The sequence below is a fragment of the Semicossyphus pulcher genome, unplaced genomic scaffold (assembly GCF_022749685.1).
Source record: "Semicossyphus pulcher isolate SPU_LCO1_2020_fin unplaced genomic scaffold, fSemPul1.0.p SCAF_17, whole genome shotgun sequence".
NCBI lineage: Eukaryota > Metazoa > Chordata > Actinopteri > Labriformes > Labridae > Semicossyphus > Semicossyphus pulcher.
In genome coordinates, this window is record NW_027211681.1 from 13,595,356 (window position 1) to 13,620,250 (window position 24,895).

At 42.4% G+C, this 24,895-nt stretch overlaps 2 protein-coding genes and 1 pseudogene across 2 annotated transcripts; all 3 read right to left on the reverse strand.

The window, feature by feature from the left end:
- Positions 1-1,000: 1,000 nt before the first annotated feature.
- LOC138594409 (uncharacterized) lies at positions 1,001-2,628 on the reverse strand. The gene is made up of 3 exons (XM_069665482.1): positions 2,328-2,628; positions 1,243-1,494; positions 1,001-1,146 (listed from the first exon to the last, which is right to left on the reverse strand). The coding sequence occupies exons 1-3, from the start codon at positions 2,626-2,628 to the stop codon at positions 1,001-1,003; spliced, it is 699 nt and encodes a 232-aa protein (XP_069521583.1).
- Positions 2,629-8,209: 5,581 nt separating this feature from the next.
- Positions 8,210-10,268, reverse strand: LOC138594410 (uncharacterized). Its single transcript, XM_069665483.1, has 3 exons — positions 9,968-10,268; positions 8,452-8,703; positions 8,210-8,355 (listed from the first exon to the last, which is right to left on the reverse strand). The coding sequence occupies exons 1-3, from the start codon at positions 10,266-10,268 to the stop codon at positions 8,210-8,212; spliced, it is 699 nt and encodes a 232-aa protein (XP_069521584.1).
- A 3,905-nt stretch (positions 10,269-14,173) lies between these two features.
- LOC138594411 (CD48 antigen-like) lies at positions 14,174-16,552 on the reverse strand (annotated as a pseudogene).
- Positions 16,553-24,895: the final 8,343 nt, after the last annotated feature.

The following is a 24,895-nucleotide window of genomic DNA, read 5'->3' on the forward strand; positions in this document are numbered from 1 at the left end:
GAGGATTTCTGATTTGTTGCTGTTGAGTTTGAGAAAGTTTGCTTACATCCAGGTTTTGATGTCTGTACCTGTACTTGACATGGAAGTGTTGTAGTATCCTGCTCTGGTCATTCCTGTGCTGGAGCACAGATGAGTCTGTCATCCAGATATGGGAGGATGTGCAAAACATCGGCTTGCATCGGGGCCAGTGCTGCCTGTGTGCACCTTGAGAAGACCCTAGGGGATAGGAAAAAAACAAATCTGCTGTGCTTGCATGTAGAAAGGTTACACGTTCACAGATTTGTTCAGCCCCAGTAATTGGGTTAACTGAGTGCAACATGTCTGCAGATCTCTTGGATGGCACCCTAATCCAGACGGTTGAATATTTCCTGCCTGAGCCTTTGGGGGATGATTGATTGTAGTCAGTCAGATCACGCTGACATTTGGGGCTGGTGTCAGAATTGAAGATTTTACCCTCAGGAAAGTACGGCCACCACCAAAAGGTCAGCCATATTGTGGCAATTCACTAGGTCACCTGTAGAGCGACTGTCGGGATCCTTTCTGTAAAGTTGTTTCTTTAAGCATTTGTCCTCTCAGTTCTCCACTGTCTCGCCCCTTGTTCTACTTTATTTGATGTTTTTGCAGTCGAGTCGTTGAAGACATCAGAAGATTCTCGACTCTTTTTCAAAAAGAAATCACCACAGGTTCCTGAGTGGAGCACAGACACTTTCTCCTGCTCATACATTAACAACCCTGTTACACACAGTTTCCATCAGTTTACATGTATAAGTAGTTAATCCGCTGAAGGTGCCACATTCACAAACGTCACTGTGGTTCTGTAAACTTCAGTCTGGACCAAACAGCTTCCTCACATCTCACTGAGGGCGGCGCCTGCTGAGACGGGACAGAATATACAGAAAGAGGTGAACTGGTCGTGTTAAATATTTGTGTAGTATTATTTCTTTGTTATGTGATTAATAAGGACTAAAGCTAGGCTGAGGGCGCAGCGTGTGTACTGACATCAGTGTGGAGCAGCTGTCACAGTCTCTCTCTCTCTCTTTCTCTCTCTCTTCATGTTGGTATAAAAGATGCAAACAGCAACAGCGCTCCCGAACACGAGCACAGGAGTCAGGAACAACCAGGACTGTGTGTTACTGTCACCTGTCGGGAACATTTACCATCAACATCACAAAACAAACATTATGTTTCACTGAGAGGATGAACATTCAGACTCACTTGCGCTGCTTGTGTTGATTTGTCCCCCGCAGGAAGTCGTCACATTGACGTGAAGAGTCTTTTCTTCAGCAGGGTTGGCTGCCACACATCTATAGGATGATGTGAGATCCTGCCTGTGTAAGGTGAGAGGCAGAGAGAGAACCGAGCTGCTCTGGTTCAGTATGTCCTCGTCTTTGTACCACAGCAGAGTCGTCTCTCCAGCTTTCTTCACCAAACACAGCAAGGTGCAGCTCTCTGCGCTCACATGCACTGTGTTCACTGCAGGAGCTGCTACGGGCTCTGGTGAGGAGTCAAAGAAACACAGTGTCACACAGAAGGTCTGAAATGTATCACTCTGAAACTACAGTTTACACACATTATTATTATTGTTTAAGTGGCCGGTAGGATCGCTGGTGTTACACTGCCTGATCTGTGTCACATCTTCTGTGAGAGAGCAACCTCCAAGACTGTAATCAGTGATTTTTCACTTCTAAAAATTGATGTTATCAGTCTCACAAAAAACATTTTGGTTGGGAAGAAATGGGACAGACATGCATCACAGTGACCTTTGCCCTTTTCCACCAATATCTAATTAGTTCACCCCAAATATGAAAATACTCCCTGCAGGCGTTTCCTGAGATATTGCTGACACAAGAGGGGGATGGACGGAGGTGAACACTCGGAGGAAAAGTAATGAAACACAACGTTCTGTGTTGTGAGATACCACAAGAGATTAGTGACACAGCTTTCCTTCATAATTTGGGTGAAACAACCCTTTAACCTACATCAGCACTACAGTCATGTCATAACTTTAAGTTATGAAGACAAAACAAGAGCATGATCAGCGGCCCGGGGCGTGAAAATATAGGTGCTTACCTCTGCCAAGGAAGTGCTTATGTTTGGCTGTGTCTGTTTGTCTGCATAAAAACTCTAATCAACACAATGTTTTTAAATCTTGTTGTCGAGAGTAATCAGAAAAAAACTTAATTACAATTATGACAAATTTTTATGACTATTATTTTAGAATAATTTCCTGGTTTGGAAATCATCAGAATCAAAATTGTTAAAACTGTCACAAAAAGTATCGGCCTCTTATAATATTAAATAGTTTGGTATTGCCCGTCCCTACTCACCGTACACTGTGAGTCTGTGAGATGAAGTGTAAACAGCTCCTTTTTTAGAGTCAAAATCATAAACACCAGCGTCACTCCTCTGCAGTCCTCTGAGTGTAAAGAGTCCAGTTCTGTTGTTCCAGAAAAGTCTGTCCTTGTAAATTTCCTCCAATATGTCACATTTCTTCTCCTTCACCATGGCAACATTCTTTCTTTCAATTGAAAGAAATCCATACTCCAGCACAGGATCAGGTAAAGTGATGGATCCTCCCTCGATGCCTCTCAGCTCACTCTTCACCTCCTCAGCAGCAGACGAGACCATCACTGTAACATGTAGAGATACAACAGGAAGTTACAGAAAGCTCCAGTGTTTAAAATCAGGACTTTGGAAATGTGTCCATGTGTTCAGTAAAGTCCCTGTGGTGCTTTCAATGTCACTAAATTTACAGTTTTTCAGTGTATTTTAAGGTTTCCTCCACTGCAGATTTACAGTGAACACACCACAGAGCCAGACAGGAAACAGATGTACACATATCATTAAACACAAAAGGGGAAAAAAGCTTAATCAGACTCACACAAACTCTCTTCTATTTTTTGTGAAACCACTGAAACCTGTGAAACCTGTGAACCTTATGTGCTCTACGAACACATAAGCAAGAACAATAACAAGCCAACAGCTCCTTATAACATTGAAAATGTGCCCATTCACTAAAAGTGCTTGGTTTTTCCACATGCAGGTCTCAGTTTGCTATTCTTCCACATTACAGAAAGGATTGTTACAGAGATAGATCTGTGTTGTGAAGGAAAGGTCCCACTGAAGCCTGAAACAGCCGTCACGCCGCTCTCCTTAAAGCCACCAGACTTCTGTCACAAAAACACAGATTGAACCCCTCAGAGTACAGGACTTGCCAGTGTTCAGCTTCCTCGATCTGTGCGTTTGTTTGTATTGTTGTGTGACTTTGGTGTTTTTCATGGGTTAGCTTGGACACAGCAGGACAAAGTAAGACAAACACAGTAACCGGTCAAAGACAGAGACAGACCAGCAACACCTGTGTGCTTTCAGGTAAAATGACGGCTTTGAAGAAAGCCATGTAGATATAAGACATTTCTTTTAGTAAAAACCTAAACTACCTTAACTAAAAGGTACATTTTTATACAGTTAATTTATAACTTTCTACCCTTTTAACCAGTGTTGGGATTCACTGCATCTCCAATATTGGAATGTGTTCATTTATGGACTTTAAACTGACCCTTCAAAATGGCAGCTGAACTTAACACTCAAACTCCCAACAGCCTCTAGGTTTTCACACCTTCACGTGAAAACCCCTCCCCCTGGCCAGGTCTGTAAAACTGGAAGACCTCCATTGTTTTTGGGGTTCTTTCTGTTCTGCAGCTCTGAAGCTCAGAAGCTCTCCACTGCCCTCCAAGAAGGTTGGAGCTGCTGCCGCAGTTCCCTCCAGTTCAACAGCTCTCATGGCTTGCTAACCGAGCAAGGCCTCAGCAGCGATGCGAGATCCTGCTGAAAAGATTACCGGATTACTCAGCACGAACTAGTAACCGTAGTTTAGCAGCAGCTGAAAGAGTCTGCCCGCTTTTCAAATAAGGACAACGGAGCAACGAAGGACCAGTTTCCCTCCAACTGGACACCAACACCAGGACTGCAACTTCACCAGCACCACTGCTCCCCCAGCCCGGTTGAGCAACAGGATCGTCGGCCTAGCAAGCTGCAACACAGCACAGCAACGCCTTTCCGTCCACGGTCTGGTAACGTAACATCTGGGCAAAGCTAGAATAACTCACAGTACCGGCTAAGCAGGAATGTTTACTGTATTGAAATGTTATTGATTTGATTAGTTACCGAGTTGTATTGTTGTAATGTCTGTTTAGTCAGATGTTGATGGTAGTTGAGGTTACTTATGCTTACACAAAGACATGGTCTGCATGCTAAATTAACCTCTCTCTGTTCTAACCCGGCACTCTTAAACTTACACACATACAATATTTTGGACTGACCTTTTGATCTTTTGATCAGACTAAACAGCCAGGAATTAAACCTCCTGGTTCTTTTTCTGGGTCTCGACCCGTCTCATGTGCTCAGTGCAAGTTGGTTGAGACAGAGGACAGCACTCAGTGGCCATCTTTGAATCGGCCATTTTATGAGTTCTTTGTCTCCCCTGTTTGCCACTGAAGCCATGTGGTCTCTTCATGGACACAACCTCCATTTCGGTCTCTGCCTGTCCTGAGACAGACTCACCCTTTTCTCTCTCTCTCTCTCTCTCTCTCTCTCTCTCTCTCTCTCTCTCTCTCACACACACACACACACACACTTAGACATGTAAATATTAGCATTAGTTAGATTACATGTTTCGTGTTTCACTTCTGCTTTTATTGTGTTTTTAAATAAATCATTGTGTGGAATAAAATACTTTCTATTTAATGTTGCACAAGAATGAATACTGCCAACCTCTTCTGCGTTGGAACTCCAAATCCTTCAACCTACTAGCTATCAATAATTGGGTTATAGTTATTAAGTTAATTATTAATCAGAGTCTATATTGATAGTCTAGTATACTTCATGAGACTGAGGTAATTAGATGGTTATTTTCTTAACTCCGTTAAGTGGTGCCCCATACAGAGGTGATTTAATGTAGATTAAATCATATCATTTATATAATTGATAATTATTTTTAATAATTGATCATTTCTTTTAATAGCCATTTTTAATACCTCCCTTTACTTATGGAATCTGACTTAGAGGCATAGTCCGGTCCCAGCACCAGCTTCACATAAATGAAACATTGATCATTAAAAACAGATTTTAAAAGAAGTTTTAAGTTGAAAGAAAACACCTTGTAGACGAACAAGATTCAGCAAAGATCATTTAAAATGATTCACACGCATCTGTTGTAAGAGTCAGCCCCGTAGAGCCAGAGGAGACCTTATGGACAGACGTCTGATTACAAGGGCAGTTACTTTTTGTGTTAGTTAATGACTGAAAACAGTAATGAGGAAATAGTTCAATTCAAAGACCAACAGATCATTTTTAAATATTTAGTTTTTCTTAATTGAAACGTGCAGTGCGTTTGTAATTTAGCCAATGAAAGCACAGCTTTACATTTACTGACACAGAAGATGTTTAAACAATATGACAGCAGGAGCAGAGTTGCTCATGAACTGATGCTGTTGGTGGAAATCTGCATTTGGACTATTTTGTTCAAATAAAAGAGGCTGTGTGAATCCAGTCCAAACCTTTCTGCTTCTACGGATCAACAGAACTACGAAGAAATGACGTCGTTCACAGCCTGAGCTGCTCATAACGATTACAAATAAAAGTTATAAGGATATTTACATTAATGATACCCGAGAAATACCACATCAGCTTTGTCTTTAAAAGAACAGAAGTCACAAGTTACTGAAAGTCCTGTCCGTTTCAGTGCAGCGACTTTGTCGAGGAGGAAAAAGCATTAAATGTCATGTTTCATAGACGATTAGGAAAAGTTACAGCGGTGCTGTTAATAAAAAAGTTACCTATGAAAAAGACGATCATCCTCAAATGAAGCTCCATGGTTGTTTTTTGGATGTTAGACCTCGGAAACTTTCAGGAGCGTGTAAAACTCACCACGGAGCAGAGCGAAGACTAAAACAAAGCCAAAGTGTCATCGCCGCACGTTGCAGCTTCCTGTTTGATTCTGCACAAAGCCACTAATATCGCTCAGTGTTGCTGTCAGAGCAGCTGACCAAGTGAAATAAGAAGAGGATCCACTTTGTTTTAATGACGTCTGTGCTTTCTGAATGATGTTTGGACAATAAAACATTTTCAATGTGAGGCATCCGTCCAAACTTGGAAAGGCTGCAAGTACAGGAGGCCCTGTTGCAATACTGATGTCACTGATCTCAGTTTACTCAAAGGATGAACTTCCAAAGCGGAGGAGAAGACTTGGGGATGCTAACATCATGCAGGAGTCTAAGGATAAACCCAACCTTGTGGCTGGGTGAGAGACAATGTTTGCCCTGATAGACAGCGAGGCCGAGTCTTGTTACTTGTAATAAATAAGAATAATAATAATAATAATAATAGATTTTATTTATATAGCGCTTTAAAAGGTACTCAAAGGCACTTTACATAAAAGAGAGAACAGAAGCAACAATAGCGAATACATTAAATACATTAAGAACATATACAATGCACAAATAACAGGTCATTGGTTAAAAGCAGATTTAAATAGGTGGGTTTTGAGTGCGGTTTTAAATGAAGGAAGAGAGGGAGAGGTTCTGAGGTGTTGGGGGAGAGAGTTCCAGAGGGAGGGGGCAGCAGTGGAAAAGGCTCTGGCCCCCCAGGTCCGGTATTTGGTTCAGGTGAGAGGGGTGAGGAGGTTGGCATCAGTCGATCTTAGGTTGCGGGTGGGGGTGTATTGGAGAAGGAGGTCGGTGAGGTAGGAGGGGGCAAGATTGTGACGGGCCTTGTAGGTGATTATTAGGATTTTGAATTGTATACGAAATTTGATGGGAAGCCAGTGGAGGTGTTGTAGGACAGAGGTGATGTGGTCTCAGGAGCAACAGTGGGTGAGCAGACGGGCGGCAGAGTTTTGGATGTACCGGAGTTTATTAAGGATTGTGGAGGATGTGCCATAAAGAATGCTATTGCAATAGTCCAGTCGTGAGGTGATGAAGGCGTGAATGAGTGTTTCAGCAGCTGAGAAGGTGAGGGAGGGGCGAAGACGGGCAATGTTTTTGAGGTGGAAAAAGGCAGTTTTGGTGATGTAGTTGACGTGAGGTTCAAATGTGAGAGATTGATCGAGATGACACCAAGGTTGCGGATGTGGGTGGACGCAGCAACAGTGGAGCCATCAATACGAAGGGTGAAGTCGGGGCAGGATGAGATGAGTGATTTGGGACTGATGATGAGGATTTCTGATTTGTTGCTGTTGAGTTTGAGAAAGTTTGCTTACATCCAGGTTTTGATGTCTGTACCTGTACTTGACATGGAAGTGTTGTAGTATCCTGCTCTGGTCATTCCTGTGCTGGAGCATAGATGAGTCTGTCATCCAGATATGGGAGGATGTGCAAAACATCGGCTTGCATCGGGGCCAGTGCTGCCTGTGTGCACCTTGAGAAGACCCTAGGGGATAGGAAAAAAACAAATCTGCTGTGCTTGCATGTAGAAAGGTTACACGTTCACAGATTCGTTCAGCCCCAGTAATTGGGTTAACTGAGTGAAACATGTCTGCAGATCTCTTGGATGGCACCCTAATCCAGACGGTTGAATATTTCCTGCCTGAGCCTTTGGGGGATGATTGATTGTAGTCAGTCAGATCACGCTGACATTTGGGGCTGGTGTCAGAATTGAAGATTTTACCCTCAGGAAAGTACGGCCACCACCAAAAGGTCAGCCATATTGTGGCAATTCACTAGGTCACCTGTAGAGCGACTGTCGGGATCCTTTCTGTAAAGTTGTTTCTGTAAGCATTTGTCCTCTCAGTTCTCCACTGTCTCGCCCCTTGTTCTACTTTATTTGATGTTTTTGCAGTCGAGTCCTTGAAGACATCAGAAGATTCTCGACTCTTTTTCAAAAAGAAATCACCACAGGTTCCTGAGTGGAGCACAGACACTTTCTCCTGCTCATACATTAACAACCCTGTTACACACAGTTTCTATCAGTTTACATGTATAAGTAGTTAATCAGCTGAAGGTGCCACATTCACAAACGTCACTGTGGTTCTGTAAACTTCAGTCTGGACCAAACAGCTTCCTCACATCTCACTGAGGGCGGCGCCTGCTGAGACGGGACAGAATATACAGAAAGAGGTGAACTGGTCGTGTTAAATATTTGTGTAGTATTATTTCTTTGTTATGTGATTAATAAGGACTAAAGCTAGGCTGAGGGCGCAGCGTGTGTACTGACATCAGTGTGGAGCAGCTGTCACAGTCTCTCTCTCTCTCTTTCTCTCTCTCTTCATGTTGGTATAAAAGATGCAAACAGCAACAGTGCTCCCGAACACGAGCACAGGAGTCAGGAACAACCAGGACTGTGTGTTACTGTCACCTGTCGGGAACATTTACCATCAACGTCACAAAACAAACATTTTGTTTCACTGAGAGGATGAACATTCAGACTCACTTGCGCTGCTTGTGTCGATTTGTCCCCCGCAGGAAGTCGTCACATCGACGTGAAGAGTCTTTTCTTCAGCAGGGTTGGCTGCCACACATCTATAGGATGATGTGAGATCCTGCCTGTGTAAGGTGAGAGGCAGAGAGAGAACCGAGCTGCTCTGGTTCAGTATGTCCTCGTCTTTGTACCACAGCAGAGTCGTCTCTTCAGCTGTCTTCACCAAACACAGCAAGGTGCAGCTCTCTGCGCTCACGTGCACTGTGATCACTGCAGGAGCTGCTACGGGCTCTGGTGAGGAGTCAAAGAAACACAGAGTCACACAGAAGGTCTGAAGTGTATCACTCTGAAACTACAGTTTACACACATTATTATTATTGTTTAAGTGGCTGGTAGGATCACTGGTGTTACACTGCCTGATCTGTGTCACATCTTCTGTGAGAGAGCAACCTCCAAGACTCGAGGCATCGTACATCTTCATCCTCTGTTTGGTGAATTCAAGCTTTTAGCGTTCAAAACAATGAAGAATGACGGTTTAACTGTAACGTCACCTTGCTGTTGTATGCCTCTACAGCCAGACAAGATGCAGTCTACATCCGCTCATCTACAACGTCTACAACGGCTCCCTCTCTGTGTTTCTCAGGACAACATGTGATTGTCTGTAATCCTCGTTCATGAGAGCAGAACAGGTACGAGAAGGGGAGAGTGAGGGGAGATTATCCACTCATGGCTCATGGTGAGATTCTGTCAGACAGATTAGAAAATAAGAATTCATAACTTTCCAGTGATTCAATTACAAAATTGATGCACTATGCACTTATTTGTTCTTTCCTGGTCATAAACTCATTTATATCAGCCACCATATCTGCAATCAGTGATTTTTTACTTCTAAAAATTGATGTTATAAGTCTCACAAAAAACATTTTGGTTGGGAAGAAATGGGACAGACATGCATCACAGTGACCTTTGCCCTTTTCCACCAATATCTAATTAGTTCATCCCTGTGTCCGGTTGTTTGTTTGTGCCAAATATGAAAATACGCCCTGCAGGCGTTTCCTGAGATATTGCTGAGACAAGAGGGGGATGGACGGAGGTGAACACTCAGAGGAAAAGTAATGAAACACAACGTTCTGTGTTGTGAGATACCACAAGAGATTAGAGACACATCTTTCCTTCATAATTTGGGCGAAACAACCCTTTAACCTACATCAGCACTACAGTCATGTCATAACTTGAAGTTATGAAGACAAAACAAGAGCATGATCAGCGGCCCGGGGCGTGAAAATATAGGTGCTTACCTCTGCCAAGGAAGTGCTTATGTTTGGCTGTGTCTGTTTGTCTGCATAAAAACTCTAATCAACACAATGTTTTTAAATCTTGTTGTCGAGAGTAATCAGAAAAAAACTTAATTACAATTATGACAAATTTTTATGACTATTATTTTAGAATAATTTCCTGGTTTGGAAATCATCAGAATCAAAATTGTTAAGACTGTCACAAAAAGTATCGGCCTCTTATAATATTAAATAGTTTGGTATTGCCCGTCCCTACTCACCGTACACTGTGAGTCTGTGAGATGTAAAGAAAACAGCTCCTTTTTTAGAGTCAAAACCATAAACACCAGCGTCACTCCTCTGCAGTCCTCTGAGTGTAAAGAGTCCAGTTCTGTTGTTCCAGAAAAGTCTGTCCTCGTAAATTTCCTCCAATATGTCACATTTCTTCTCCTTCACCACGGCAATCGGTTTTCCTCCAAATATAAGAAATCCCAACTCCAGCACAGGATCAGGTAAAGTGATGGATCCTCCCTCAATGCCTCTCAACTCACTCTTCACCTCCTCAGCAGCAGACGAGACCATCACTGTAACATGTGGAGATACAACAGGAAGTTACAGAAAGCTCCAGTGTTTAAAATCAAGACTTTGGAAATGTGTCCATGTGTTCAGTAAAGTCCCTGTGGTGCTTTCAATGTCACTAAATTTACAGTTTTTCAGTGTATTTTAAGGTTTCCTCCACTGCAGATTTACAGTGAACACACCACAGAGCCAGACAGGAAACAGATGTACACATATTATTAAACACAAAAGGGGAAAAAAGCTTAATCAGACTCGCACAAACTCTCTTCTATTTTTTGTGAAACCACTGAAACCTGTGAAACCTGTGAACCTTATGTACTCTACGAACACATAAGCAAGAACAATAACAAGCCAACAGTCTCAGATTGCTATTCTTCCACATTACAGAAAGGATTGTTACAGAGATAGATCTGTGTTGTGAAGGAAAGGTCCCACTGAAGCCTGAAACAGCCGTCACGCCGCTCTCCTTAAAGCCACCAGACTTCTGTCACAAAAACACAGATTGAACCCCTCAGAGTACAGGACTTGCCAGTGTTCAGCTTCCTCGATCTGTGCGTTTGTTTGTATTGTTGTGTGACTTTGGTGTTTTTCATGGGTTAGCTTGGACACAGCAGGACAAAGTAAGACAAACACAGTAACCGGTCAAAGACAGAGACAGACCAGCAACACCTGTGTGCTTTCAGGTAAAATGACGGCTTTGAAGAAAGCCATGTAGATATAAGACATTTCTTTCAGCAAAAACCTAAACTACCTTAACTAAAAGGTACATTTTTATACAGTTAATTTATAACTTTCTACCCTTTTAACCCGTGTTGGGATTCACTGCATCTCCAATATTGGAATGTGTTCATTTATGGACTTTAAACTGACCCTTCAAAATGGCAGCTGAACTTAACACTCAAACTCCCAGCAGCCTCTAGGTTTTCACACCTTCACGTGAAAACCTCTCCCCCTGGCCAGGTCTGTAAAACCGGAAGACCTCCATTGTTTTTGGGGGTTCTTTTTGTTCTGCAGCTCTGAAGCTCAGAAGCTCTCCACTGCCCTCCAAGAAGGTTGGAGCTGCTGCCGCAGTTCCCTCCAGTTCAACAGCTCTCATGGCTTGCTAACAGAGCAAGGCCTAAGCAGCGATGCGAGATCCTGCTGAAAAGATTACCGGTTTACTCAGCACGAACTAGTAACCGTAGTTTAGCAGCAGCTGAAAGAGTCTGCCCGCTTTTCAAATAAGGACAACGGAGCAACGAAGGACCAGTTTCCCTCCAACTGGACACCAACACCACGACTGCAACTTCACCAGAACCACTGCTCCCCCAGCCCGGTTGAGCACCAGGATCGTCGGCCTAACAAGCTGCAACACAGCACAGCAACGCCTTTCCGTCCACGGTCTGGTAACGTAACATCCGGGCAAAGCTAGAATAACTCACAGTACCGGCTAAGCAGGAATGTTTACTGTATTGAAATGTTATTGATTTGATTAGTTACCGAGTTGTATTGTTGTAACGTCTGTTTAGTCAGGTATTGATGGTAGTTAAGGTTACTTATGCTTACACAAAGACATGGTCTGCATGCTAAATTAACCTCTCTCTGTTCTAACCCGGCACTCTTAAACTTACACACATACAATATTTTGGACTGACCTTTTGACCTTTTGATCAGACTAAACAGCCAGGAATTAAACCTCCCGGTTCTTTTTCTGGGTCTCGACCCGTCTCATGTGCTCAGTGCAAGTTGGTTGAGACAGAGGACAGCACTCAGTGGCCGTCTTTGAATCGGCCATTTTATGAGTTCTTTGTCTCCCCTGTTTGCCACTGAAGCCATGTGGTCTCTTCATGGACACATTCTCTATTTTGGTCTCTGCCTGTCCTGAGACAGACTCACCCTTTTCTCTCTCTCTCTCTGTCTCTCTCTCTCTCTCTCTCTCACACACACACACACACACACACACACACACACTTACACGTAAATATTAGCATTAGTTAGATTACATGTTTCGTGTTTTACTTCTGCTTTTATTGTGTTTTTAATAAATCATTGTGTGGAATAAAATACTTTCTATTTAATGTTGCACAAGCATGAATACTGCCAACCTCTTCTGCATTGGAACTCCAAATCCTTCAACCTACTAGCTATCAATAATTGGGTTATAGTTATTAAGTTAATTATTAATCAGAGTCTATATTGATAGTCTAGTATACTTCATGAGACTGAGGTAATTAGATGGTTATTTTCTTAACTCCGTTAAGTGGTGCCCCATACAGAGGTGACTTAATGTAGATTAAATCATATCATTTATATAATTGATAATTATTTTTAATAATTGATCATTTCTTTTAATAGCCATTTTTAATACCTCCCTTTACTTATGGAATCTGACTTAGAGGCATAGTCCGGTCCCAGCACCAGCTTCACATAAATGAAACATTGATCATTAAAAACAGATTTTAAAAGTAGTTTTAAGTTGAAAGAAAACACCTTGTAGACGAACAAGATTCAGCAAAGATCATTTAAAATGATTCACACGCATCTGTTGTAAGAGTCAGCCCCGTAGAGCCAGAGGAGACCTTATGGACAGACGTCTGATTACAAGGGCAGTTACTTTTTGTGTTAGTTAATGACTGAAAACAGTAATGAGGAAATAGTTCAATTCAAAGACCAACAGATCATTTTTAAATATTTAGTTTTTATTAATTGAAACATGCAGTGCGTTTGTAATTTAGCCAATGAAAGCACAGCTTTACATTTACTGACACAGAAGATGTTTAAACAATATGACAGCAGGAGCAGAGTTGCTCATGAACTGATGCTGTTTGTGGAAATCTGCATTTGGACTATTTTGTTCAAATAAAAGAGGCTGTGTGAATCCAGTCCAAACCTTTCTGCTTCTACGGATCAACAGAACTACGAAGAAATGACGTCGTTCACAGCCTGAGCTGCTCATAACGATTACAAATAAAAGTTATAAGGATATTTACATTAATGATAGTCGAGAAATACCACATCAGCTTTGTCTTTAAAAGAACAGAAGTCACAAGTTACTGAAAGCGACTTTGTCGAGGAGGAAAAAGCATTAAATGTCATGTTTCATATAGACGATTAGGAAAAGTTACAGCGGTGCTGTTAATAAAAAAGTTACCTATGAAAAAGACGATCATCCTCAAATGAAGCTCCATGGTTGTTTTTTGGATGTTAGACCTCGGAAACTTTCAGGAGCGTGTAAAACTCACCACGGAGCAGAGCGAAGACTAAAACAAAGCCAAAGTGTCATCGCCGCACGTTGCAGCTTCCTGTTTGATTCTGCACAAAGCCACTAATATCGCTCAGTGTTGCTGTCAGAGCAGCTGACCAAGTGAAATAAGAAGAGGATCCACTTTGTTTTAATGACGTCTGTGCTTTCTGAGCCATGTTTGGACAATAAAACATTTTCAATGTGAGGCATCCGTCCAAACTTGGAAAGGCTGCAAGTACAGGAGGCCCTGTTGCAATACTGATGTCACTGATCTCAGTTTACTCAAAGGATGAACTTCCAAAACGGAGGAGAAGACTTGGGGATGCTAACATCATGCAGGAGTCTAAGGATAAACCCAACCTTGTGGCTGGGTGAGAGACAATGTTTGCCCTGATAGACAGCGAGGCTGAGTCTTGTTACTTGACATGGAAGTGCTGTAGCATCCTGCTCCGATCCTCGCCCCTTGTTCTACTTTATTTGATGTTTTTGCAGTCGAGTCCTTGAAGACATCAGAAGATTCTCGACTCTTTTTCAAAAAGAAATCACCACAGGCGCCTGCTGAGACGGGACAGAATATACAGAAAGAGGTGAACTGGTCGTGTTAAATATTTGTGTAGTATTATTTCTTTGTTATGTGATTAATAAGGACTAAAGCTAGGCTGAGGGCGCAGCGTGTGTACTGACATCAGTGTGGAGCAGCTGTCACAGTCTCTCTCTCTCTCTTTCTTTCTCTCTTCATGTTGGTATAAAAGATGCAAACAGCAACAGCGCTCCCGAACACGAGCACAGGAGTCAGGAACAACCAGGACTGTGTGTTACTGTCACCTGTCGGGAACATTTGCCATCAACATCACAAAACAAACATTATGTTTCACTGAGAGGATGAACATTCAGACATTCAGTCTCACTGTTGTTTTGTCCCCTGCAGGAAGTCTTCACATTGACGTGAAGAGTCTTATTTTCAGCAGGGTTGGCTGCCACACATCTATAGGATGAGTTGAGATCCTGCCTGTGTAAGGTGAGAGGCAGAGAGAGAGCCGAGCTGCTCTGGTTCAGTATGTCCTCGTCTTTGTACCACAGCAGAGTCGTCTCTTCAGCTTTCTTCCCCAAACACAGCAAGGTGCAGCTCTCTGCGCTCACGTGCACTGTGTTCACTGCAGGAGCTGCTACGGGCTCTGGTGAGGAGAAACACAGAAATTTACCACTCAAATACTGCAGTTAGCACACAGCTGAAGGCTCAATTTAATAAAAATAATAAAAACCCACTTTCACATACAAACCAAGAGGAGGAGTTATGTATTCACGGTTCTGTAAGTTCTACTTCCACTTTATGATTTAAACTGCACTTTTGCTGCTCAAAGAAAAGACAGATGACTTTTTCAAATACAACATCGCATCGCTGTCGTATGCCTTTGCCAACCAATCAAGTTGCAGTTTACATCCATCAGTGTTTCTCTTTGAATTTTCCTGTGGAGTCATCGGCTGTTTTAACAGCTGTGACAAACTTTAACTTTGGAAAAAAAAATGCACAATACACGAGCATCAACGTCCTGAAGAGTCCCTCTGTATGAGACCACATAGATTCACTGTCCGCGCAGAGGACTGAGACATTCTTCAGGAGTGAATTGAGAATATTATAATTATTATTATTACAGTAATGTCGTCTCTCTCTGACTGACCTGTAGATGCATTTTGTTTATATATATACACATATATATATGTATGTATTTTTTTTTTTTAGATTTACTTTTTATGACTAGTATTCTTAAATAATTTTCCATTCAAGAAATTATCACAATCAGAATTCTTAAAATTGTCACATAAAGTATACTAAATATTGTTAAAATAGTTTGTTGCCCATCCCACTCACCAAACACTGAGTTCATGAGATGTAGTGAGAACACCTCCTTCTTTTTTGGAGTTAATGAAATAAACACCAGAGTCACTCCTCTGCACTCCTGTGAGCGAAATGTGTCCACTTCTGTTGCTCCAGAAAAGTCTGTCCTTGTACATTTCCTCCAGAATCTCAAATTTCCTCTCCTTCACAGAGGCGATAACTTTTATTCCAAGCGTAAGAAATCCAGACTCCAGCAGAGGGTGAAATAGAGTGATGGATCGTCCCTCAATGCCTGTCAGCTTCATGTCGGTCTCCAAAGAATGTGATGAGATCACCGCTGTATAATGTAGAGAGATACAACCGTAAGTTAGTTAGACCAGCTCAAATCCACTTTTTGTGAAGGTGAGAGCTCTTTCCTTTAACAACACACAGCGGTCATGCAGCTCTCCTTAAAGCCACCAGACTGCTTTCACACAGTGATTTAACCCCGCAGCATTCAGGTCTTGCAAGTGTTCGGCTACCTCAGCCTGTAAGTGACTTTGGTGTTCTTAAAGGGTTAGCTTGGATACAACAAAACATGTTAACATGAAGACGAGCAGAAGATGAGCAGTGGCAGACCAGAAACGTGTGCTTCGAGGTTTAACTGCTGTTTTTTCTATGGTAGCTTTGAAGGAAGCAAAGTAGATAAAAGCAGTTTCTCTCACCGCGACAGTCAGGTAATCTTTCTATCATTTCTGTAACATTTTAACCAGCATCGCATAAATGAAACATTGAAAAGGAGTTCTAATTTAGAAATCTGTTTGTGTCTTTTGTTCATTTATAATTAAAAACAAAATTGTGGAAATAGTTTTTATTGGTGCATTCACTGCATTCGTAATATATCCAATAAAACCACAGCAATACAATAAGATGAACTTACACCTTTGTATAAAAGACGAAAGGACAGTCAGAAGAAAAGAGAGTTAATACCTCGTCAGTGTAAGTATAGTACAGGTCATATAAATGAATGAAACATAAAATATGCCTCACCAACAAAGTGGTGATTTTCTTTTAAAGACAAGAACTCACAAACTCCTGAATGTCCTGCGCAATCTAAGTACAGCAGTATCACCTTCATTTAGTCGAGGCCTCTAAAATCAAGTCAAAGTTTCATATCACATTTTACAGAGATTCATAAGTTAAAAAGTTACCTATGAAAAAGACGATAATCCTCAAATGTAGCTCCATGGCTGTTTTCTGGATGTGAGCTCTTTCAGGTGTAACACTCACCACACAGCAGAGCGAAGACTACAATAAAGCCGAAGCGTCATCTTCGCACGTTGCAGCTTCCTGTTTCAAAAGAGACAAAATTTTATGCTGCACAAAGCCACTGAGATCCCTCAGGGTCTTACTGCCAGAGCACCTGACGAAGTAAATGAGAAGAGGAACACACAAACATGCCTTTGTATGTGAAAAATGATGATCAACAAATACAGAAAGCTGGATGCAGGATCAATGCAAGTAAACGTCACATCCAAGATACAGTTGGAGTATCTCTGTAACATCATCAGGGTTGGAATCATCTGCCCCAAAGTGATTAAGTAAGTAAAAACTATTTGGTGTCCCGTCTTTCGTAGAAAGGTCACAAAATTAGCAAGGCACCAAATCCCTAACTGCCCAGGGCGCATGTCCATGTGCAGCCCCCTGACTCTGACACCTCTCTATTAACCCATTGGTTCCTGTTTGTGCATGTGTGTAATTCGGGCCTTTGTGTGTGTAGCATGTTTGGACTAACAGAAAAAATTGAATTTCCCCTCGGGGATTAATAAAGTATCTCTTCTTCTTCTTCAAATTACTGAATGAGGTTAAAGCTCTTGTTGTTGGTGTCTAAACTTGATCTCAATCTCTCTGCAAGTTCGGCTGTTTGTAGTCACCTGAAAAACTAATCCAGCCATATCCAGGTCGAATGGACTCCAGAGTGTGATGCTGCTTTGCTTTGCTTTGCTGTACTGTTGTGTGAGGAGCCTGTGTTGCAGTGTCTAGAGTCCACACATCTGCAAGTTTTTCCCAACAGAAAGAAGATATTCTACTATTGAGAAAAAAGCCTCGACAGTAAAATGGACTCTGGTAACATTGAAATATTATTTAATAGGTGGCAAATGTCTTCAAGGACATTAAGCCAATGCAGAAGTGCCAAATACTGCAGTTCCTCGAGTGACCACTTGAGGCTGGCTCCAAAAGTGAGTCAATATTAAAACCTTACAGCTGAACTACACATGCTTAGAGTCTGGTTCAAAAACACAGCTTTGGTCTTTAGTCTTTATTTCTCTGTTCATGACACCTGCACCGGGGAAACATTATTAATGTAACTTGCTATGCATAATTAGGGGCGTGGGAGCTGCTAGCTTCCTGCTGGGTGTCACATCAGCTAATTCAGTCACTGAACCTCTCAGCCGTGTTTGTGTTATTTGTATCTGTTAGAGATTTTCTGACAATATCTGACAAATTAGGTTCACTTTTTGTTTTATTGTCCAAATAAACCGTCAAGGACCTCTAAGATCTGAAAGTTGTACACTTGGTGAAGATTCATGCGTCTCTAAATAAATCCTGTAAAAGACAAAATTTAAGTTTGGTCTCTTTTTAATGTACAAGGCAAACACAGAAAAAGAGGAAGAGGGACAACTTCCTCTACTAACAGTTTTACAAGCTTCTGCACCACACCACTGTGTAACAGCAGGCTGAGTTCCTTTGTGGAGACATTACAGATTTGTCTGAACTGTAGGACATAGCAGGCCTTTAAATTACTGTTCTAAACACAACTCAACCGATCTGTACCCTGCATATAGAAGTGTCCCCAGTACAGTACATTCATGAATGAATGTGTTTTCTTAGTGCTTATATGTCAGTGCCAAGTTGTGTTTAACAGTGGTGGGCAGTAACGGTGCTACAAGTGCACCATTAACAACATTTCTCAGTAGCTTGTTGGTAGCATTGCAATTTTCTGAATCAAATAGCTTTCCAGATGCTTTCCCCACAACTAAGTTGCAGACCAGCGGAGCTCTCCCAAATTATACCTGCCACGGATCAGTGACTAACTTTACCACATACGAAGACAATTATGTGTCCTGAACGAGGATACTTGCGTATCACAGTGGCATCACTGGCTAATCCTTCACTTGATGCCTGCAACGTCTCTGCTGCTGGGGACTCAACACACACATGCAGGGTTACTTGACAGAGGGACGCCTGCTAGGTGAGTTCAGTCTGCAACACCAGCCAGCAACGTGCCAACAGCTAACTACAGTGCATATAGGAGAGAAGAGGTGCATAGGTAAGTTTATCCACCTCTTGTTGCTAGGCAACTGTGCACACTTTTTGTCATTTAAGCTACATTCAGGAAGCACCCATCACTTCTTGATTTGGCTGCGATAGAGAGCGTCACATGGGAGAGGGGCGTAGTATAATTTATACACATAAAAATGTTTTCATTGTCAAAGAATAATTTCAGCATAAATTTATGTGGAAACAAATTATGAAGGTCAAAAAGGTTTAGTTGGTGATTTGACAGCACATAATACAATAAGCAAGGAGGCTTCGGGTTAGACACACATGCTCTGCAGAGAAACATGCACACACACACACACACACACACACACACACACACACACACACAGACATGCTTACGTAGGTCCAGACTCTCAATGCACTGATTGAGCAGTGGCATTTCCTCTTTAATATGAAGGGGAAATGCCCACATGTTGTGGGGTAAATTGAGGGTAAATACAGAATAACTGGTAGCTTCGCTCATCACTGCAAGTAGTTCGCCCAACACTGGTGTTTTATGCTCCACTTCAGTGTCTTTAAATAGCACCTCCTGTCGCCACAGTGGCTGACCATTCTTTTCCTGTGTACTCATTAAGCTTAAGTAAATGCAGGGCGGCTGTTATCACGGGCTGTGTCCGAAACTTAAACAGAAAATACCACTGACGCACACACAAAGCATGAAGCATGCTAACAAAGGCTTTGTGAGCCAAGTGAGGGAAGAATCCTGGAGGTACATTTTGTGTTGTCAATGGACTGTAAATGGACTGCACTTATACGGCACTTTGCCAGTCCATGTCACATTCACACACACACACACACACACACACACACACACACACACTTATACACTGATGGCAGAGGCTGCTATGTTTAGTACCCAACTGTCAATCACATTCACACACTGCAGGCTATGCCACCAGGAGCAATTTGGGGCCCAGTGTCTTTTCCAAGGACACTTCAACATGTAGACTGAGGCAGCTGGGGATCAAACCACCAACCTTTCAAATGAAAGACAACCGACTCTACCGCTGAGCCACAGTACTGGGGATCTTACTGATGAGTGTTGTGCCTGATTGATACATGTGTCTGTGATGACTGCGAGTCACAGAGCGGTGACACTGCACCACCAGAGCAGGATGAGCGCATGCTGCAGGATTTCCTCCTGGTGAAGCGAGTGCTTGCATCTGTTGAGTGAATCTTGCTAACTTCTGATCACCCAACTCTTATAAGCCCAATATAATAAAAATATTTGATTTATTTGAAAATTCAACCTCCATACAGTAGTCGTGTGTTACGGCCTCTCTAACTAAATACAAGAAAAAAACGCTCACATTGAGGACTGTAACATATTTAAAAAGGACAGCACACAAAAGACTTTGAACTCTTGAAACCCACATGTTTTTTTTTTAACAAAGACATCAAAGTCATCACGACGCCGAAGCACCGGCCAAAATGAACAAAAATGGGCAGGTGTCGGGCCAGCCACACAATGGGCCGTCGTTCCCAGCACCTCCCTCTAAACTAAACTGGGAAAACAATCATACAACAAAAGACGAAATAACTGGACTACCGGAAATCTCCAGCCCAAACTAAAACAACAAATCCAACAATATAACACATGCTGGGGGAAAAACACCTGTGTGGAAAGAAAAACGAAAGTTAGGAGGGAAGTAAAGAAAAACCCTCCTCAACACGAGGTAGCTGTCTGTGTGTGTGCCTGCCTTCCCCCACTCTGCTGCACCTCTATATCTCCTCCCCCTCCCTGAGCACTCATTGCTCTCAGGTGCGCAGCAGACAGGAGGAGGAGGGAGAGTCAGAGACACAGGGGGAGAGAGAGAGAGGAGCAAAAAAAAGTGTTAATACAACACGAGACAGGAGGGAACGAAGTCAGTAAGAGCCAACAAACAGCTTCAAGCGCGGTCGGACGCTGGTGCCAACAGGCAGTGTATAGGGCGTTTTGTTTGTTTGTTTGTTTTAATAATAATGATCATCGTCAGCAACATCAACAAGATCAGTATAGTCATCATCATCATGGTGAAAATCCTAGTCAGCATAAACTACATCCTGGATCATCATCATCAATAGCATCACTATCATTAAGGTCAGAGGTGTTCATAAAGAGCTGGATCTTTAGCTTCTTCTTAAAGGTGAAAGGGACTCTGCGGACCAACTGGAGCTTGGTAGCTCGTTCCACCAACCGTCGTCATGTTTTTACAGAAACTTTGTTTACAGGTGAGATCACTATGACTCGTGCTGAAGGACACCAACCTGATCCAACCGCATCAGCCAACTCTATTGTCCTCTGTGGCCCTCATGAAAGAGCCTGAAAGATTTTCCATGGGATTAAAATATAATATTCCGCTGAGTCATCACTTGAAACTATAAGGGGAATTTTTGTATTTCCAGTCCTGGGCACTTATTCAGTCAGCAGGTGTGAGATGAGCTGTAATGGTGGCAACGTACTCTTTCTTTCCCAGGTCAAAGTAAGTCCACTAAAGTGCTTCTTTTGCCACTGACAGGCTCTGATAGCTGCTCATTAAGACTGACGACTAATGGAAAGGATGCCTGCAGGGTTGGACCTGACTCGTTTCAGGCAGAGGCTGTATGACTGCCTGCACAGAGCACCAGTGTGAGAAACATGAGGAGTTTTTTTTACTGTAAATTATGCTAAGCTAATCTGCAGGTATCTCAAGGTGAAATATGAAGCTTGAAATTAGCATAATACCCCTCCCTTTAAAGACTATGCTGCAGCCGTCTAACAGCTGCCGGCTGAAGCATTGAAGAGGCTTTTCACTCGTTCATGTATATGGATATGTATAAACTAGTAATGTAGTATACCAGTTTGATGGGAACACAGGTACTGGACGGGTCTCAACTGGGCTACGTCATACATTATCTGGCCCTTCAAGGGCTCTTCATCCATCCATCTGGGCTAACCCCTGCGAGGCCTCCATGTAAACTCAGGACAAATTGGCCGTGCCCCAGTTATCCAAGATCAGCCCAGATGTAAACCATTTGCTCCCCAGATGTGTGTGCTTACTGGGAGGCCAACATTGCTATTTTAGGTCCTAGTTTATCATCCTTTGTCAATGACCACACAACAGGGTGACCCAAACCTTTGTGTAAATGACTGACCGATATTTTTATATCAACAGCAGATCAAGTTGTTTAATGTCACAGCTTTAGCATTTGGCTCAGATTCATCCACATACACAGCGGTTAGTTAAATGTTTGTTTGTCATGAGTCATTCTAGTTTAGTTATGTTGTTGATTTGTATTTTGGTGTTTCGATATTATTTCCTGTTTTCCTTTGTCCTGTTGTCTCTTCTTGTCTTGAGTTCTTGTTGTTTAGTTTAGTATATAGTGTTCCTGTCTTGGTTTAGTCTTGTTTAGTTGTGCATTTCTTGTAGAGAATTTCCTGTTTTACTTTGTAGTCCTGCGTTTGGTTTCTAGTGTTTCCTGTTTTATTTTGTAGTTCTCGCCCCTTGTATGTCATGTCTTGTTTTACTTCCTTCCTTTGTTCTGTTTCCCGCCTTTTAGATTGTGTGCCCTGCCCTCATTGTGTTCACCTGTGTTAATCAGTCTCACCTGTCCCTGATTACCCTGTGTGTATTTAGTCTCTGTGTTCCTACCCTTCTGTGCCAGTTCATTGTCGTCCTTCCTCTGGAGTTTAGTCTACGTCCGTGACCTGTACTTTGTTCCTTGTGTTTCTACCCTGGATATTCCTCTTGCTTCCCCTGACTCCTCGTGTTCCCTTGGATTACCTGTTCCCTGGTTTTGTTGTACGTTTTTTGCTCTGCCTTTGGTTTTCCTTTTTTGTCTTTTGTTGGATTTTAGATTTTGTTTTTGCATTTTGTTTATTAAATCATATCAAAGTCTGCATCTGGGTCCTCAACTTCTTGTTTAAGATCCAAACCTTGACAGTTTGTTGGGGCTTGGCTGAGAGAGAAAAAAGAGGGCGTTTATTTTGTTCAAATGCAAATACTGTAAATGCAAAATGCAGGCCAGCCCCCACATCTGTCGCAACCACTCATTCAACAAGACCACACATGCCCACAGCGAACCTCTCATGCACTCTTGCAGCGTCAAAGCGAGTTCTCTACAAAGGGCCTTTTTATATCTCTCAAAGAGTCATTTGAGTTTTCTGTGTCAGTTACCCCCACTCCCCCCCCCCACCCCCTGTATATCTTAATTCAATGCCCAGGTTTGTTTGGGGACAGCATTGGTGTTTTAAATAGACACACTGATGATGACATGAATGACATGTTGTTCAAAGCCTGGTCTACATATGAACCTTTATTAATGCTTTTCAGACTGCGACACAGCAGCCTCTCCAGTTTCTTTTAAACCCTTCAAAATGTCTTTCATTATTTTCATTATAAACTATTTTGGCTCAAAGACAAAGAAAAAAACCACGTCACTCAGACATCTGACTCAACCACACTCATAGTGCCTCATAGATGGGGGATTTTCATGTATGATCCTTGTTTTGTTATGATTTAGTTTTGTTTCATAAAGTACTTCACTTGTGTTTCAGTGTTTAGACCATTTCTGTGTTTTCCTGTTTAGGCGAATGGAGGAAAAGCATCTTTTAGATGTAATCACTCCCCGCTTGGAAAGTTCTGACGTGATCATGGAGACTTTAAATTGGGACGTGTCATGAGTTGTCATTGACAATTTACAGGCCAGTTAGCAGCTCGAGAAGCGACCGTGTGTTCAGATCAAAGTGAAGTGAAGTTTTCCCTCCAGATATGTCTGCTAAATAAACGCTGTCATCTCTTGGTTCATCCCGTCCCCCGGAGGAGCGCCCGTTCATCAGTCTGTGCTGAGTCTCAGTTTCACATATTGGAAATTTCAGAGCCGGCTGATCCAGAGGCAGAGCGCGAGCGAGCTGAAGCCCATGGCTGAGGACAATGGGCGGGCCGCACTCCTCTCCAGCGCCCTCCTCTTGTCACTTCTGGCTCTAAAAAGAAAAAGGGACGGACAAAATGTCGAGTTCCAGGCCCAAAAGATCTGACAGTTATCAAGTGGTTGACGTCACATTGGACATCTCCATTGTGTATACGATCTAAGGTCATGAGATGGTTACGTGTGCACAGATCACAATAAAAATGTGACTTAAACAAGCTTGTATGGAGTTTTTTTTATGATCTGTCAACACATAGAAGTGTTAATGCTGGGAAGCAGGACTGAGTAACAATGGAAGGAAGCATATGTTTCCCACAATGAGTCATATAAGCCATTTGGTAAAACGCTCACATCCTGTAATGAAGCATCTACCTCGATGTTTGCACACACACTTGTAGTGTTATAATTGGACTAAAAGTGGTTTGTCACAAAAAAAAAGTCACATAATGCAAGCTTCTCACAAGTGGAACAGAGGGGCCTCAAAGGTTAAAACATATATAGACCGGCGTGAATGTTGCGTGAGAAACAGGCAGGTTTTGTAGAAATGAGAGCGAGCTACGTGTGGTTGTCATGGCTTTGACTCATGTATGTCAGGCTGCGGTCGACAGATGGCTCCAATGTCTGGACTGCTGCTCTTTTATCTACGTGTTTGTAATGAAGAAGAGCGTGACAGGAAGAGGGGTCTGGTTTTTTATTTCGAGAACTCTCAACCAGAAGAACAGACAACATGCTGCCGTATGGAAACAGAGAAGGTTTCATGTGTTCACAGACAATGGTGAACCGAAAGTGATTTTTCAAACTAAAGCAGAATGGATTTTTATTTTATTTCTTAACAATGCTGCTGTGGTGTGTTCTGTGTTTCATTGCAAAAGTACAAACCATGAACATAGTTTCCTTCAATAAACATCATATTAACTTGCATGTCATCGTGGGTTTTTTCTCTCTCTCTCTCTCTCTCTCTCTCTCTCTCCCTCCCCCTCTCTCTCTCTCTCTGTCTCTCTCAGGGTCGTCGTGCAGAAGCTGCGTTGACTTTAAACAACATGCGCGTCTTCATTTAACTCCGTAATGGAGGTGCTGATGAGAATCATCGTCTTCTTCATGTGTAAGTAATAAACTTGATATCGTTTGCACATTCGTAATGCAGTTCAGCTGATGATGTATTTCGGATGTAGCCTATATCCGTCTGATTTCGGTGGTTTGGCAGAAGCTTTCCAGCTTTTACTCACTAACGAAATGCTGAGGGTGCTGCAGCGACTCTTAACATCAGGAAAAAAAAGCGTAAAAAGGACGTTTCCTCCGTTTTTATCACCAGCATAAATGTGTATCTGGCCACGTCACACCCCGCCGTCTATCAACAGC

Excerpts from the sequence above, each read along its gene's own strand:
- LOC138594409 (XM_069665482.1), bottom strand. The coding sequence starts at position 2,628 with ATGGTCTCGTCTGCTGCTGAGGAGGTGAAGAGTGAGCTGAGAGGCATC. Across the intron at positions 1,495-2,327 it reads TCACAGACTCACAGTGTACG|AGCCCGTAGCAGCTCCTGCA; the intron begins GTGAGTAGGGAC and ends ACTCCTCACCAG. Across the intron at positions 1,147-1,242 it reads CAATGTGACGACTTCCTGCG|CGACAGGTGACAGTAACACA; the intron begins GGGGACAAATCA and ends GGTAAATGTTCC.
- LOC138594410 (XM_069665483.1), bottom strand. The coding sequence starts at position 10,268 with ATGGTCTCGTCTGCTGCTGAGGAGGTGAAGAGTGAGTTGAGAGGCATT. Across the intron at positions 8,704-9,967 it reads TCACAGACTCACAGTGTACG|AGCCCGTAGCAGCTCCTGCA; the intron begins GTGAGTAGGGAC and ends ACTCCTCACCAG. Across the intron at positions 8,356-8,451 it reads CGATGTGACGACTTCCTGCG|CGACAGGTGACAGTAACACA; the intron begins GGGGACAAATCG and ends GGTAAATGTTCC.